This window comes from Phocoena phocoena, chromosome X (assembly GCF_963924675.1).
Source record: "Phocoena phocoena chromosome X, mPhoPho1.1, whole genome shotgun sequence".
Classification (NCBI taxonomy): Eukaryota; Metazoa; Chordata; class Mammalia; order Artiodactyla; family Phocoenidae; genus Phocoena; species Phocoena phocoena.
This window is the reverse complement of record NC_089240.1, coordinates 31570371-31589068: the sequence shown is the minus strand read 5'-3', so window position 1 is coordinate 31589068 and position 18698 is coordinate 31570371. Positions and strand designations below refer to the sequence as shown.

Here is an 18698-nt window from a genome sequence, read left to right as displayed (position 1 = left end):
AATATTAGAAACATCTTAAAGATTAAGCCATGTCTTTTCAGGATGAAAAGACAAGCACTACTTTGTAAATTTAGGAAACATTCTTATAAGGGGCAAGACAACAAAATGTATTCAACAACTTTCAGCTAAATCTAGGGATGGTTACTCCATAATAGACTATTAAAATAAAACATCATGAAGTTGTTACATAAACTCTGGCTTCTATAAAACTGAAGATAATAACCTCAGTGACACTACCAGAGAGAGAAAACAAAGCTATACAAATCATGAATCTGCTGAATGTGGCTTTTTAATGTCCTCTTAAGTACACATATACGTTTGTAAACACTTGATCTTTGACTCTAAAACTATAAAATATTTGTCACATAAAATCCTTTTTGAAAATTTTATTAAAATCATCTTTGGTTGCTGAATCTATTTTCTGCCTAAGTGTTTTTCTTCATGAAAATGCATTATAATTCTCATGAATATTTATATATTGTGCTTGTGGGTAATGAGGACTTTATGACACTTTACGGGCACTTGCTACTGTGAATATAAAACATACTATCAATTTTGGTAAGGGTGGAAAAAATAATATCATTCAACTCCAAAAATGAGGGACAAAGTCAGCACTAAGAAAATGTGTTTCATTGATAACAATTTGTTTCAGTTAGTAAGGTAAGAGTAGTTAACATTTCATAATACTCAATTATAATTTACCAATATAGTATTAACTACAAATGCTATGCACACACAAAATATTAATACAATACTAAAAGTCAATGTGGATTACTTTTCCTAAAATGTAGGGACTCAGGTCCACACATATACTTTTATTAAGTAAAATAATATTAAATATTCAATTAAAATTATGTATTTTTTACTTATAGAGAGTTTTTATAAGTAATAAAACTGTAAAATTTGGTAAGATTTTAGAATAAAGAGAGGATATGATCAAAACTTTAAAGGTTTTGGAATGGACAACAGTTAAGAGAGATTTTGGAAAGTAAAAGAATACAAATAAAATTCTCTCCATTACATATCACTGCTCTATAACCAGACAATCTAAAGGACCATACAGCCCATAGTCAATCACCATAAGAGAGTTCATCCTTAACACTGGAGTCAGCCCACAAATGAGCCTAATATTCCACAGTCTGACAGGCATCAGAAATTCAGCCATTTAAAAACCAAAGCATGGAAAGTGAAATGAATAACATTCAGTGAGGAAAAACTATCAGTTTTATTTGTTCATATCCCAGAAGAAATCAGTAAAGTGACAGATTGTCTTTGTCTTAATAATTCCCACTGCTCATTCAAGCAACCCCAAAGAACGTCCTCACTTACTGTAAAACGGGTTTGGATTTAAGACCTGTTTTATGTATCCAACAAGCAGTCTCAGAGAGAAATGCCCTCCCTGTCTGGAGCTAGTCCTCTTCTCAGCTTGGGGAAAATTTGAGTCTTATCATCCCAGATGCTGACCATCCAATCAAGTGAATGAAAGGATAAGTGATTTTATGCCTACAGTATATCATCAATGAAGAGTGTGCATACACACATGCATGTGCACACACACACATAGACACAGGCACACTTATGCCTTTATGGAAACTCTTAGGTCACAGTAAGAATGTCTAGAAATAATCCAGTATGGAGAAGAGAGAAGCACTTTTCCTTTCAACAAAATGTTAGTAAGAGCCTTCTAGGGATCATCATGTGAATTCAAAGTTGAATATGATCGAGAAAAAGAACAAATATTTACTGAGTGCTTGTGATAAGTCAAGTACCATATTACAACCTTAAGTACATATATAATTAACACAGTGTATTTTATTAGCCAGTTTATAAATGAGGAATCTGAAGTTCAATGTCCTTAACGATACTTGCCCCAGATCACACAGCTAGTAAGGCACTGTGTCCTGATTCTATCTCTGGAAAGCTCTAAGGACTATGTCACTTCCACGACACCACCTTGCCTTCTATCCTCAGGGAGATCATCAGTCATCTGAGAGTCAGGTTGTATTAATAAGAATCATAAGGATGTAGATTCATCTTTCCTGATATTACCTATCAGTCTTTTACAGTCATCCTACTTAAGGACCTTCAGTTTTGAGCCTTTTCAAATAACATAATTCTTCTGGAGGGGTAGGGTGAATCAGAGAATCCATTAATTGCAGAAGGTATATATTTCAAACAGTACCAATTTTCTTCCAAAAGTGTAAGTTAATTTATATGACAGAAAGTATTTACCTGGTACTCTGCCATTGTTAATGATATTAACCTCTTTACAATATACTTTACTATTGGCAACCAATGTCCCAAAATTAACTTCTGACTCAATTTCCAGTTGACAGGATAGAATCAACCTAGAAGAGGAGAAAAGAGGACGATATGATGAATTTTTTTTTCTTTTTTTTTTTCTTTTTTTTTTTTTTACGGTATGCGGGCCTCTCACTGTTGTGGCCTCTCCCGTTGCGGAGCACAGGCTCCGGACGCGCAGGCTCAGCGGCCATGGCTCACGGGCCCAGCCGCTCCGCGGCATGTGGGATCTTCCCAGACCGGGGCACGAACCCGTGTCCCCTGCATCGGCAGGCGGACTCTCAACCACTGCCCCACCAGGGAAGCCCCATATGATGAATTTTAACAACTATAACCTCATGGTTAAATCCACAGGGGGACATATATAGATATTTTTATCTTAACTCCTAAAAAGATATTTCAGTTTCCTTATAGGTCTGCTGGTGGCACATCTGTCAGTAAAACAAACTGTAAAATAAAGACACGAACAAAGATAATGAGACACATTTTAAATAAAGAAATCAGACTTTATGCATAAGTACATGGTATGCCTTCCCAAGTACTCACCTTGAGAGGTTACCCACACATCTCAATATTTTTGTAGCTCAAAATATATTTGGAACTCTGTTTTGGAATCTCCTACTAAGCCTATAATACATTCTTTTGCCCCCCTCGACCTCAAAAGGGTGCAAGTTATCTGAACAAAGTAAACTAGTTTGGATGGTCCAAATCTGATGAAATAAAAGGAGCTATGATACTATAAAATATCACTTGGGGACTAAAACAAGGCCTAAGAACAAAAGGATACAATTGATTTTCCATGTGTGTCGCCAATTTAAAGGACTCACTGTAGCGTATCTGTAGCATATGTTTTCATAAGCATTTAAAAAATCCATTCTAATCCTAAATACACATCTCATAATGATATATATATACATATATATCTGGATAATAATTTATAGTTTATAAAGCACCATTAAGTATATTATCCTGTTTGATATTAACAAATTTCCTGAAAGGTAGGTAAATATTACGGCTCCTAGGTTACAGATGAAAAGCCAAAGACTTAAAAAGCTTAAATGATTTATCTAAGGAATTATCTGGATATAAAGCTGGGGAACTTAAACTTGAATCCATTTTGTTAGACTTCAAGTGCATTACCTTAGAAACCTAACAACGATAACAACAGCATCAGTAATAAATATAGTAATAACTAATCTTTATTGAGTCCTAAGGTTATGTGCCAGACACATGAATTAAGTAATTTACTCCACTTAGGATACAACCTCCAAAGCATAAATGCATACATACATACAATCATATATACATACAAACACACTAAAATTCATAAATAAAAATACCTGAACAAAACATTTACAAATACTGCCTATACATTGGTGGTCTGGGCCTTCTTTCTGGGGTCTGTGTTTATATGTGTTTGTGTATTACTGGATAGGTACAGACATTCCAGAGATCAGCCAGGAATGTCCTACTTATGCTGCATAGTCTAAGAAATACCCATGTTCTTCTCATAGAGATTGTAATTTTGTGACAGGAAAAGATCAATGACCTTGTACATCTCTTTACAATATATTTATATGTGTATACATAATTGCATTAATAGTTTACAGGATCTAAAAGAGGAACCCGTCACACAAACAATATAAGATGTGAAGCTGAATGTTTTTTTACACTTTTTCTCTAGCTAGATGTGGAAAAGTATCTTAAGAAGAATTTCTTAAGAATCTTCACACATACACACACATATACATGTACATACATGCATACACATATATATGGCTTAACCTTAGCAGTAAGGGTATGGTAAAATGGCAATATATAACAGTTTCTCTGGCTTTCCTACTGGTTTCTCTTCTCCTCGTATAAAAAACATTTTCTGGCCCCATATGCACCACAACACGTCAGGACAGTTGACCTCTAAGGACAATAAAGTATCTAGCCACCTATCAGAAGTGCCTCTTGACTCCAAATGCCTTCTGCAAGATGAGTTACCAGTTGAACCCTGACTAAGGATCAGAGTTGAAGGAAATTCTGGAGAGGGGAATGACCAACACACTCATGCCAAGTACCAGTGGTCTCCAAACTCGGGGATGCTCTGATAGCTAAATAAATACCTTCCAATGACGCAAAGGAGTAGCTTATTCCTTTCCTAACATGTGTCAGCTGTTTGATTCCTATGTAGAATGTGATGTTGTGAGAAAGCAGAACTTCTCAACAACACTGAGAACCCAAATAATTGCACATCTAAATTTAGTTTATGAAAATAAAAAAATGCAAGGGAAATTATAAAAAGACTTATATCTAATACCAATATTAATATTAAATATTAATGTTGTAATATTAATTCTGCTGGTGCCAGATAAACAGAGACAAAAGAATAACACCTATGGAATCATATTTTGCTGGGGAAAAGAAGGATCATGCATGTATGTACGTGAAAAAAAACACAAAAATTTTAACAGCAGCTCTAACGGATAATTTTATAATGAACAGAACTATACTTATTTCAATATAAAATGAAAAGCACAGTGTCCTGGTCAAATAAATTATTAGTATTAAAAAAAAATATCTGTATTAAAGTTAATCTGCAAACCAGTTACTTAGTTCTGTATTATATTCATTATATCAGTCCATATTTTTCAGCCAATCTCAAAAAAACACCATTTTGATTTTTTGAAGCCAAACATCTGCATTATTTAAAATTCTGTGAAGTAAATATGACAATAATTTAAAATTAAATTAAAATGTGAATATGGGTTCATAATAATTAATTTAGGAATGCATCCATCATAAAAACAGAAAGTAGAAGGGTGGTTACCAGAGGCTGGAGGGTAGGAGAATTGGAGAGATACTGTTTAAGGGTACAAACTGGGAACTAGTAGATAAATAAGTCCCAGAGACCTAACATACAGCATAGTGATCATAGGCAACAAAAATGTATTATAAACTTCAAAGTTGCTAACAGACTAGATCTTAATTGTTCCCACCACAGGAAAGAAATGATGACTATGTAATGTGATACTGGTGTTAGCCAACCCTATGGCAGTAATATATTGCAATATATAAATGTATCACATCAACATGTACACCTTCAACTTACACAATGTTATATGTCAACTGTATTTCAATTAAAAAAAAATAACATAGGATGAGGAGGAACAATCATTGAAGAGGTGTAGTAGCAAGGAAATCAAGAGAATAAAGTGACCCACAAAGGCAGTAATGGTTAATTGTGTCTAATGCTTCTGAGAAATGGAGTAAGATAAAGGCAAAGGAGGTACCAACAGACTGGCAATATGCAAGAGTTACTTCACTGGAAAGCTGGGGAAAACAGCCCCTCTGGAGTTTGCTGGAGTGAGAATGGAAAGTAAGATTGTAGAGACAGCAAAAATAGCATTCTTTAATAAATCTTGCTATCAAAAGGTACAGAAAATATGGTGGAAATAAAATAGGGTGCGAGTTCAAGGGGAAAAAAAGAAAACATGCAATTGTTGGACATTTTTTAATGATTTTAATAAAAAATAATGGAAAACTAGTCTTCCATTTGTTTTGAACACTACAATTTGCTAAAAATTTGTTCTTTAAGTTCAGTTGTAAGGAAACTGTAGATACAAAAAGCCCTATTAGTCATAGAAAATACAAAATATTACCATGACCCTTAATATTTGAAGAGTGCTCAAAATATTAGCATGAAATATGAAGAATACATACCCAATCAGAGGGATCTCTATTGTTTTATTTCCTATTGAAATAAGAAGTTGGTCAAAAGTGTCTTCATTCTTATCAGGATGATATTCCACCATAGCTGTCGTCTGAAGGCCAGAAGCAAGTGCTTTAATCCAGATTGGTCAAAATCAGTTTGAACTTCAGTGGTAGGAAAAAAAAATCAAATTATACATCTTAAGTCCTAATAAGAAAATAGTATGAGCAACTGTAGTTAGGAGTATACATTATTTCAAGAGATATATCAAGACATAGGCAATATCTCTGCCCTAAAGGCAAAGACTTAATGACCATATCTATACCTATCAGATTCTAGATGCTTCAGATATGCTTTTAATGGTACACAAACTGAAACTGAAAATGCAGTCAGTCAAGAAATATGTAAATGCTTGTGGGCTCCTTTAGAAGTATGAGGTACTAGAATACAGAAAAAAAGGGAAGAGCAATCTAATGAAAATGTTACTCAGTCTAAATACATATACAATATAAACATGCACACATACATACAATCATAAATACATACATCATTTTATATACTTTCTGCATAAGGACTTGGACTTCATAACTTGGAGGAAATATAAAAAGGAATAGACCAATGAGGAAAAAGAACTTTTGTTCTTGAAAAACATTTGCTAGACTCCAGGAAAAATCTGAAGGGGGAAAGAGAAGAACTGCTTTGTGTTGAGTACGTCTGGTAGGTAAAGCATTCGATGTCTATTAGCTCACTTAATACACTTCTACAGCCCTGTCAGGCTGATATTAAGGCTCCCAGTGTAGAGATGAGAAACTGGGACCTGTAGGTGCAATTAATACCTAAGGTCACTGTGTCAGTGAGGACTCAAAACACACATCTGTCTGACTCTAAAACTTAAGCTCTTTCCCCACAACTAGAAAGAATCTCCTGAGTATATAATCTCTTTAAAGAAGCAGACTATATACCCCTTGAAAATTAAATAATGTAAGCCAGGGACTAATCAAGTGTCATATGAGTGATGCAGACATAAGTATCATGAAAATCCATGAGAGAACATGATTACTGTGGGCTAAGAAGGAGTACACTCAACCCAGGCTTAGAGGATGGATGTAAAAGGTAGAGAAGAAGCAAGAAATGTGCTCCCTATGGAGGCGGGAATATCTCAGGCACACGCAGAGAAAAGAATAAGCAAAATAATCTCTCAGCAGGCAGCTAATAAGCTAGCCTTGCTGGGCAAAGAGCTTCAGTGAGTAACAATGGAGGTCAAGTTGAAATTAATTATTCAGGGCTTTTAATGTCAGACTGAGTCTAAGCAGGGCTTTCCAGCAATGAGAGCTACAGAGAACTGGAGTGATGTGCTGATACCACTGGTCTGAAAGCATCATACTTCCAGCAAACAATGATTCTGACACCTCATAACTACCACAGCCCAACTCTCAACCCCCATCCATCACCAAACAGTAAGAAAACAAGGGATAGATTATTCCCCACATAGGTCTTTGGGTGCTGGAAGTCCACATAACAGGTTTGACCGTCTTCCTTTAAATAAGAAGGGCAACTAGTACTTCAGCAGCATGTGCCCAAAGCACAAGTTTCTCAGCACTCTGAGTGGTCTGCAAAGGTGTGTAAGGCACCACCCCTTCTCTTAGGAGCTTATGAACTGACCGTTGAGGTGAAAGTAACAGTTACCAGGAGCCATCTGGATTCAAGTCCAAGCTACAATGAATGTCTGTAAATGCAATTAGTATCCAGTAGGGGAGAAATAATTTGGAGATAATATAAGAGAAGACTTGTTTCAGAAAATGAGAACTCACTTTGACCCTAAAAGGTGGGTGGGATTTGGAAGGCGGCGATTCTTGCAGGAGGAAGGAATGAAAACATGGGTCAAAAGAAAAGGAAGTCTGAGTCATGGGGGTAAGAGGACAATTACAAGTAAGACTGGCCTGACAGAACCAAAGACCACACAAGTCAGCAAAACACTGAAGAAAAGACTGTGTCTTAATTTTCTAACAGCAACCCACAGTAGGTGGCATTAGCACTGCATATGGCACATAGTGGGTACTCAATACATAGGCAAGGCAGGATCTTGGAAAACGGGGTGGAAAACAAGCACTGCTGTGTGTTAAGAGAATCATTTCCTAAATAATTACAATAGTGATGATGACAATGCCCTTTACGTAGCACCCTGTTTTTATTTTTTCTTTCTTCCTCCAAGAGAGTTAATATACTTTTTGCTAATCTATCCCTTCCCTAATTCCCTTTATGCCTGTGAAGGACCAGGAGTGCATATCATGATCTTGCAACAGATATTGAACTCATGGCCTTGGCCTCTAACTAGTAAACCTGTCTGGCCATTCTCTTGCCAATGTCAAGACCTCTAAATAAAAACCACAGTAAAACTAATTATATTATTTTTCTTCTGACTTCATAAAAACCACCCATACAAGTGCCTCCTGGACATCCATAAACTAGTGTTTGCCCACATCTGGGATTTGCTTCCAGCCTGAGTTTTAAAAGAAAATATTTTCAGATATACATTCAATTGTTCAATAAATATGTAGTGAGTTAATGAAATAATAAACTTTTCCCCGAATTTTACAGTGTTTGGAGTAATCAGGTACTTCTTGATTTAAAGAGTAGTTAATAGTCCCTGCGATGTACACTTTTATTACAAAATAAACACATCACTATTGTTAAAACATGTACACACAAAAATCAATAAAGAATGATTCCATTTATATGAAACTCAAGAACTGACAAAATTAATCTGGTTCATTACAAATTAGTGTAGTGGTCACCTCCATGGGGTAATTACTCCACGTATTATAGGGAACCTTCTGGAGTGCTGGAAATAGTCTATGATTTGATCCAAGTGGTGGCTACGTGGAGATATATGTATATAAAAATTCATCAAGGTTTGCTTTCAAGATTTGTGCACTTTAGTGTAGGTAAACAGTACATCAATTTTCTAAGTGTAAAAAGTAGAACATAAAAGTCCTTTTTCTCATTGCCCTCCTAATCACTACCATACATTTATCTATATGTATACAAACAAATATGTGTGATTTTAATTAAATCACAGATACCTTTCCATTTCTGCATATAGAAGTCCAGCTGCATTCAGTATCATTATCGTTAGAACTATCCCACAAAAAAATGCAGTTATTCATCACGTACATATCAAAAAATCGTTTCACCTGTCCTATATCAACTTTCCCTAAGAACAGATGATCACAGTAAACTAATATCCATCCATTTACACAGATAATCTAAAATAACAGTGAGACAGAGATGAAGTTCTGTCAACTTTTAAATCAGAAGATAGGGATAGCCTCTCAGAACATTAATTTTGCTGATTATTACTACTAATTCCCTCATTAGTTTCTAAGTCTTATGAGGGCAGGACTCTCTCCATTTTACATCCCTAACACTTACTCCCTATTTTGTAGCAGGTTCTCAACAAATGTTAGAATACGAAATAATAAACCTTTCCACTATCCTACAGTATCTGGAGTAACAGGCACTTTATGATCCAAAGGGTAGTTAATAGAGAATCTGTTGCCATAATTCTACAGTATCATGAAGCATAGATTCTGGGCTGTTAAGAGGAGATAGACGTGAAATCCTCTTCCCTTCTTTCCAAACTCCCAATGAAGAAATTGGGAGGTTCCAGATCGACTTTTCTCCACCCTGTCTCCCAGCCCCAAACAGAAAGGAAAAAACATCAAAACAAAACAAAAAGCCAGCACACTAAATCGCTGCTCCCCAGGAAGCTCAATCCTGCCCGCAGGAGCCGGGCGCCTACTCCCTAGGACAAAGCAGGTGCCCAGGTGGGTAGGCATTCTCGGATGGCGGCCCTCCTGAGGTCCTGCTCTCAACACCCCTGGGTGTGTTACCTGTGGCTTGACAGGCTCCTGAAACCGGATCTTCTGGCTGTATCGGCCGAGATTGTGCACGGTAATTGGGAGGAGGTAGACCCTCCCTGCCATCGCGTCCAGGGAACTTCACTTCCGACGGGGTCACCCGCAGCTACATATCCTTCTTTGGGGTCTCCAAGTCCCAGGCCATGAGTGAGCTCCTCTCGGACTCCATAGCCGTGCTCTAGGTATCCCGCAAACCTTTGCAGATTTGACCGAGGATTAGCGTGGACCCCGTCGCTCGGCAACCGCCAGACGTTGATCGCTAGCCTCCAGCCCAGCCGGTTTTGGCACCGCCCAAGCTGGCGAGTTGGCAACCTCAACCGAAGCTGCAGGCGTCTGGCGAAAGAACCCCAGGATCGCAGGTGTCATCAGAGGAACCAGAAAACTTGCTTTGGTCGCCGAAATCCCAGAGGGATCTCACTTTGCCATTGGCTGGCAGGATTTTAAGATGTCACTGGCGGGTTGGGCACTTTCCTAGACCTCTCTTAAGATTAACCTTAAAGAGCCGTGGAAGTAATGTGCCCATGGGGTCTATCAAAGCAGCAAGATATAACAGTAACGGAGGAATTCAATGGAAGCAGAGTCAGAGCCCCCTAGGTGTACGGCTCAGTTACCTTTAGGCTAGCGTTTCCAAAAATCTAATAGCAATCCTCTGGGTCTTTTGTTAAAATGCAGAGTCTGTTTTCAGTAGATCTGGGGCAGGGCCTAAGAATCTGAAATACAGTCCCAGGTGAATCCAGTGCTGCAGGTCCAGGGACCACACACTGAATAGAGAGGCTAGGAACTTTAACTATTCTAGGTGTAGAAGCTATAGGAATTTTAACTACTCTAGGTGTAGAGGCTATAGGAACTTTTTTTTTTTTTACTCTTTAAATTTATTTATTTACTTAATTTTTTTTTGGCTGTGTTGGGTCTTCGTCTCTGTGCGAGGGCTTTCTCTAGTTGCGGCAAGCAGGGGCCACTCTTCATCGCGGTACGCGGGCCTCTCACTATCGCGGCCTCTCTTGTTACGGAGCACAGGCTCCAGACGCACAGGCTCAGTAGTTGTGGCTCACGGGCTTAGTTGCTCCGCAGCATGTGGGATCTTCCCAGACCAGGGCTCGAACCCGTGTCCCCTGCATTGGCAGGCAGATTCTCAACCACTGCGCCACCAGGGAAGCCCCTATAGGAACTTTAACTATTCTAGGTGTTAAGTTCCTTCATTTGTGAAACAAGGTGCTGCTCAGAAGAGTGAGATCAAACATCTTCATAGCTAGATGAGCACCTTTCCAACAGGTCCAAATTCACACTGCCCAATCCCTACTGTCATCATCCTTCATCTGCTGTGATGGTCCTTGGTTTCTAAGCATATTAGATGAGTGGTATTTCCCTACCTTAAATTTGCCTCTTATCATAACTTGACAACAGTTTCTTCCACTGACCTTTATTATCTGGAGCCAAGCACTGCAGAAATGGCTTTTCTCCCCCTTGTTTTAAAAACTATATAGAATTCCCCACTCACATTAAAATTTGTATGTAATTCGGTGCTTTCATTTCCTCCTTGCCATGGCACATGATTTTCACTCTGAGGGCACTAGCTTTTCCATCTGTTAGCCAAACAGTTACTCATCCTTCAAGATCTAAATATCCTTGTAGAAAACTTTCCCACAATTGTTTTACAAGATTCTCACAGTACCAAGATGATCGATAAGTTATTACTTCACTATAAAGAAACTATAAAGAGAAGCTTTAAAATTTCTTGGAATTGTTGTCGTCAATAGTTGAGAACAGTGGAAGTAGTGGTGGTGGACATTATTATTTGCAAATTGTTATGAAATGATTGATTAAAAGCATCTGCATCATTTTTCAAAATTCTATATATTCTGACTTAAGAAGTGGGAGATGTGAGTCACACCTGGATTTTTATGCTAATCGCTACTATGATATCACAGTACAAACCCAGTGCATATCTTTGAGCCCCTATGCAGGACAATTTTACAGCACTGAGAGGACAACAGTGGCCCAAAGAACTTGACTGCCCATTCTGGGCAGTAGGCAATTTGGGGGTTCAAGTCTAGACTTCTGTGTAGATCCTAAAAGATATAGTGATGCAAATCAAATGGAGAACAATTTTCTTTCCCTGTCCTGTTCATACTCTCATCAACTGTGTCCCATAGCTCTCTCCAAGTTCCCCAAGCCTAGAGCTGAATCCATTGCCCTTAGTAACTATAATTAAGCCTTCTTGATTTTTTACCTACTTTATCTACCTTAAATGTAAACTTTAGATGAAGTAGTCTAACATTTGCATTACTTGTTTAACTCCAAAATGTCTTGTCCAATTTCCATTACCAAACAATGGCCATATAAAGGCATATTTTGGTGAACTGTAAGCTGTTTTTAGCCAAAATTTTCAACTATGCATGATTATGTAGTTACTTTAAGGCTGGACAAATAACAACAAGAGATTTTTACATAACAGTAATTCAAAAGATAAATAGTACCTTACATATATCATTTTCTAATATCATTTTCTTATATATATCATTTTCTAATATAGCTTCATGGAGAATAATGCTCGTTATGTATCATGGATGAAATGTCTGTATTCATCTTTGTTCAGATTTCCAAGGCAGTATGGTTGGCAGGGCTTCTGTATAAAAATCAAAGTAGGCATTCTGACTGGAATACTTTATATATTATAAACAAGGTTAAATTTTATTCCTCATTATAATAAATGGTGAACTATACTATAGTGGGGACTTGAAGGTTAAGCAGAGACACGCTAAACGTCCACTGCAGACTTGCCATTCTTCTACTCTGAATTAATTTAAGAGAAAAAACGTAACTCCTATCAATTAACTATAAATTTTGCCATGTGAAATAGACATCAGAAGTCCTACTTCATACTTAACTAGTGGAAACTCTAATGGTGGGTAGAGTTTCTGAACACTAAGGAAGGGGTAACAATGAGGAAGCAAGCGAAATGATCCCTAGTACAATTTTTGGATGTTTACTTCTAGACATGTTTAAGGGACTGAAAAAGTTGAAGAAAAAGGGAAAACAGTGGATATTACTTTCACAATTTAAAATCTTCAAAAGTTCAAATTATTTTTTGAAAAGAGTCTGAATGAAGTCCAGGAAAATCTATTACAGTGGTTAGAGTACTGACTTACAAACAGGTGTTACTGAAAGAGGGTAAAAAGAACTTCTTTAAGCAGAAGAGTATTAAAAGTGTGGTAACCATCGTGTTTATAAAATAATTTAAAAGTGGAAAGTATAAAATGAAATTCACTAAGATTACATAGGATTAAAAGTTCTTCCAGATAATGAAGAGCCATGCCAATAAGAATAGATTGATGAGACTAATGTCTGGATATAGTAGAATAGCATGAACTGGATGGCAGTAACATAAACTAACAGAAAAATTATCCATTATTTTCACAAGGCATTTAGTGAATGACAGAAAGCCACCAACTGACCCAGGTCAAAGGACACAAGTTTCTCTATAATTAATAACAAGTGTGTCTTACTACACACAGACATCATTGCAGAGATTGCTAATTGTGCCTTGGTATCCATTTTCCTTTTCTTTAGTGGTAGAATTTTTAGATATACATACGACTGTACACATTAAGACTACATTTTCTACATTTTACAGCCTCCTTTCCTGCTGAATATGGCCATGCAAATAAGTTCTGAGTATGAGGAGAACTGATGTGCGCTGCTTCTAAATTATTCCCTTAAAGTAGTACCTTAAAATCAGGGGAAATGCTTTCTCCTTCCTCTTATCCTGCTTTTCTGGCTCAGTGTAAACATGACAGTGGTTCATCTGATCACTTTAGGGTAAATATAGTAAGAAGATAAAGAAGCCTGGGCCCTGAAATTGGATAGCAAAGCCACCAACCCAGCTGGGATTTTTATTTGGGAGACAGTTAAAACTAAATCTTGTTTAATCCACTACTGGTTTGAGTCCCTTTAGAATAGCTGAACCTAATCAATACAGACAACAACACAGGGCAGGAACTCAGAAGGACATGTTCCCATGAAGAGGACCAGTTTCAATAACACTATGCTAATAGACAGAGCTTTGTAACTTTTGCAAAACCTTGTTTTAGCCATCTAAAACTCCTACCAACCCTTCTTACCACCAAACTGCTGTGGTGACTCTGCCTTTGCCCCTCATGCTTACTGGGCACAAATACCTGGTGTCAAATAATACCTTTGCTTTCTGAGTAATTATAGGTTACTGAGTGAAACAATGAATTAAAAGTCAATTACCCAGTATAATACATCTCAGCAGAACAGGCCTCACTTGACAGTAACAGGATAGTCACTACTGCATTATCTCACCCTCCTTCAGGACCATCTCCCATCCTACCTGAAGTGATGTTGATCAATCTCAAGAAAGATTCAGCAGAGTTGGATAAGGACATCTAAAGGAATCAAGGAGAAGACAAACAATCTAAAATAAAACAGTCTAAAATCATGAATTTCCAGTATGAAAATATGAAGGGTTAGGAAAGAACTCGGCTGAATTTATAATATATTTTTGCTTTTTAATACTTTTTAATGCTCTCTGCTTTATGGCTTCAGGATTTTAAAAAGTATTCTTATTTGCTCTTAGAAAAGCCTTCCTTATACACAAGTTCTTCCATGGTTTCTTCTGGCATTTTATTGTTTTGTTTACAACATTTACATCTTATATCCATATGAAATTTATCCTGGTATAAAAGTTAGATATCAATCCAGAAAACCCCAACATCATTTACTGAATAATTTCCAATAAGAATTTCAAAATACAGGCTTCCCTGGTGGCGCAGTGGTTGAGAATCTGCCTGCTAATGCAGGGGACACGGGTTCGAGCCCTGGTCTGGGAGGATCCCACATGCGGTGCAGCAACTAGGCCCGTGAGCCACAACTACTGAGCCTGCGCGTCTGGAGCCTGTGCTCTGCAACAAGAGGCCGCGATAGTGAGAGGCCCACGCACCGCGATGAAGAGTGGCCCCCACTTGCCACAACTAGAGAAAGCCCTCGCACAGAAACGAAGCCCCAATACAGCAAAAATAAACTAATTAATAAACTCCTACCCCCAACATCTTCTTTAAAAAAAAAAAAAGAATTTCAAACTATGGTCCCTCAAAAGTTTTATTTAGTGCTGGGTTAGCTGCAGTTAACAACTAAACATAAATTCTCTGGATAGCACTTTCCCTTGTTTTTTATTTTTTGTTTATTTTATTTTTTTTTTTTTGCGGTATGCGGGCCTCTCACTGCTGTGGCCTCTCCCGTTGTGGAGCACAGGCTCCGGACGCGCAGACTCAGCAGCCATGGCTCACGGGCCCAGCCGCTCCGCGGCATGTGGGATCTTACCGGACCGGGGCACGAACCCGTGTCCCCTGCACCAGCAGGTGGACTCTCAACCACTGCACCACCAGGGAAGCCCTTTCCCTTGTTTTTATCCTGGGAATTTCTTGTTGAGATTCAGTACTTCTGTCAAATACATTATCACTTTTGTACACTGATTTATCTATTCTTTTCTCTTCCATTTGTATTCATAATTGTATTTCTCTGTTATCGTTTAGTATATCTAGGAAACTGCTTGAAATTTTTTATTAATAATAATTACTATTATTTTAATTATTTTCCACTCTTTCTTCACAGTTTCAACATACTCTGCATTTCTGCCCATTCCCTTTGTCCTACATTTTCAATTCCATTTTTGTCATTTCTCCCTTTAAGTTTATGCTTTTGCTGAAGTAAAAACTGCCATTTCTTTCTGTTCTTTTATTTGAGTTCAGTATTTGATCAGTGTACCACATAACACCAGGGCTTTAGACAGGGCTAGTCTCATAGTATAGGCTTTGTATCAAATTTTATTGGGCTATAAGATATTGATGTTTATTGAAGTATAAAATGTAACCACCATCAAATCAGGACCTGATAAATGTGACTAGTTGATGGCTGAAATCAATGTGAAAAAAAGTTCCAAAGGGGTGATTATAGAAGGTATTGTTCATCAGATGATTTAAGATTCTTTCATTCCTCAACTCATTTATATCTCTATATGTACTTTATTTTCCTGTTTGACCCCAGTGAATCCCAAAACCCCTTTGGTATTACTTATTTGAAATAGAATTTTTAAAAATCTGTTTCTAAAGGGCTTATGAGACTGGCAAAATGAATGAGAACATTTAAAAAACCCATTCTGTAACCAAAGGGGAGGAAAAACCTGTAAAACAGATAATGAAAAAATCTTTTCAATTACTGGTTCTAAAAGAAATATGTATCTATGTATATATGATTTGGTATATTCATTTTCAGTATACTTTCTTTATCTATAAATTTATAAATAGCTGATTTTTCATAATAAAGAGCAAGTCTCTAAAAGAGCACTTTTGAGGGACTTGCTTGGTGGTCCAGTGGCTAAGACGACTCCATGCTCCCAGTGCAGGGGCCCCAGGTTTGATCCCTGATCAGGGAACTAGATCCCACATGCCACAACTAAGAGTTCACATGCCGCAACTAAAGGATCCCACATGCCACAACAAAGATCCCGCAGGCCGCAACTAAGACCCAGCCCAGCCAAATAAATAAATATTAAAAATATGTATAAATAAAAGGACACTTTTGAGACTAAAGTCTGCCAGGAATTCCAGCAATTACAACTTCGGGGCAGGCATGGGGAGGTGAGGGTGAGAAAAGGAAGTTCTGTTCCTGTTAAATAGTTGGAGAAAATATAACTTGTAGTGTATCCAATTCCATCATATAAGTCAATGTTGTATAAACTAACTTTTTCAACCCTGTAAGCATATAGCAGAAACTCTCTCCTCTGTCCTCCCACCCCCATGAAGGAGCTTTTGAAAGTTTTCTTATTTTGTCTCTCCTTCCTCATCTCCCCAACCCTCCCACTCCCCCTTCTCATTACCCTTTCTTTTTTAGCTTAACCTTCAATAATCTCTCTTGCTACCAGATTTACATGCAGTTTTCACAAATGACAGACATTTCTTTTATATTAATAAAATAAAAAAAGAAATTATGATACCAAGACTTTCTTGATGTAATGTGAAGGGATCCTATGATACATGCTAAGTAGAATAATTTTAAAATTTCTGATAAGAGAAAAGCTGCTGGAAAAAGAGAAAAAGAGAAAGAGAAATGTTTCTGGGTTCAGAAGCTTTAAAATTTAGTTCTCACTCAATCTCCAGTGTTCCACAGAAACATATGTGTGTGTGTATGTGTTGCATGTCCATATGTACACACACAAAGAGAAAGAGAATAGGGGAGAGGAGAGGGAGTCGAATTACCCACTGACAAGAATGTTTTTATTCAGGGTATCACATCTCAAAGTGACTTACAGATAGTACTTTCTATGTGTGCCACAATATGAAAATAGATTGGAAAGCCTCTTTGCAGGGAATTTCTGAACCAGTGAAATAATCCTTCTTCAAACTGAGATGTTAATTTCTTTATTTAGTGATGGGAATTAGGTGGATCTGCCCCTCCTAAAATGGAATTTTTCCCCTATAATCGGTCCTTTACCTGAAAAATTTTGTTCATTATTGGGAAACTTGTATGTGTGTGTGTGTGCTCTTATCCAACTATTTGATTAGAGATAAAGATATATGAGTAGTGCATTTCAAAGTATGGTCCATGGAAGGGCCTCAGTCCATGAACATTTTGTTCCTGGTCCATGATAAGTACAGAAATTGAAAGGAAGAGTTTAGACACATTAATAGCAATTTGATATTATCAGACTTCATGTTCTCTCTCCTCATGATGAAGGGAATCTTCTGACAAGTTATTTCACTTCATTTGCCACAGGACATCCTGTTCTGAACTGTTGATGTTCTGCACATGGTTTCATTTAAAGCTGAATAAGCCAGATTTTTGGAAATGCGTTGTTGATCATTGTGACTGACCTGGTCAACCCATGAATGGGCCAAGCCACATCCCATTGAAGAGTGAGATGTACTTAAACAGTTATAATCCTAGTATAGAGGAGGAGGTGAGTTCTGACAGCAGAGAGGGAAGAATTTACATCTTTCTGTAGGGCCAAAGAACAGATAGACCTGGCCTCCCACATGGGTGAGGCTTCCTGGAGAATCCCATGTGTGAGAGCGGAGCCAGCACCCTGTGTGAAGACCTGAGGGAATGAGGCTGAAGCTTAAGAACAAGACTGGTTCTTGGGGCCCTAAAAGTGGCTTAAGAAAACAGGAAAGCAATCTCCACTAACAATAAGGCTTCAGTAGAGTCTAGTTAAAAACACAGCCTGGATCTCCTTTGTGCTGCTGGGAATTAATTTATCTGGAACTAAACTTCAGTCTTCACGTACCCATAGGGGATTCATTCCAACTGGCATCCATTCTGATTGATTGGTAACCTTTCTGTACCACAGTTAAATATTCCAAGTATCACCTATGGCAATGTTCCTCCTTCAGGTCTTCAGAGTAGGTACAGCACACACCAGCTGTTCTCTCTTGGAGTTATACTCAACCTTGACAAGAAGAATGGAAGCAAGACTTTAGGAAAAGAAACTAAGACATTGTTTGGGAGCATAGGAGGCAGTATACTTGTCAATTCTGGAAAAAAGCTGGAGAAGAGATACTTTTACAGGAAATTGTCTTAGCTTAGGTTCTTACTCCACATTCAACAAGTGGCTATGTTCTGGGAACTGGGTTCTTTTTGGGGTGTGTGTGTGAATGCATGCACATGCACTAAGATAATTTTGATATAAATTTTCATTGGTTTCATTATCCTTTAAAAAGAGTATATATGTCATGTCATATGTCTTCGGCTAATGATTC

At 37.6% G+C, this 18698-nt stretch overlaps 1 protein-coding gene across 1 annotated transcript in view; it reads right to left on the bottom strand.

Annotated features, from left to right (window-relative positions):
* Positions 1-10090, bottom strand: part of CFAP47 (cilia and flagella associated protein 47) — a 503782-nt gene extending 493692 nt beyond the window's left edge. Inside the window, 5 exon segments of the mRNA XM_065900147.1 lie at positions 2233-2348; positions 6013-6137; positions 6139-6165; positions 9895-9996; positions 9998-10090. Coding sequence (XP_065756219.1) covers positions 2233-2348; positions 6013-6137; positions 6139-6165; positions 9895-9996; positions 9998-10090 — 463 coding nt within the window.
* Between the last annotated feature and the right edge of the window lie 8608 nt (positions 10091-18698).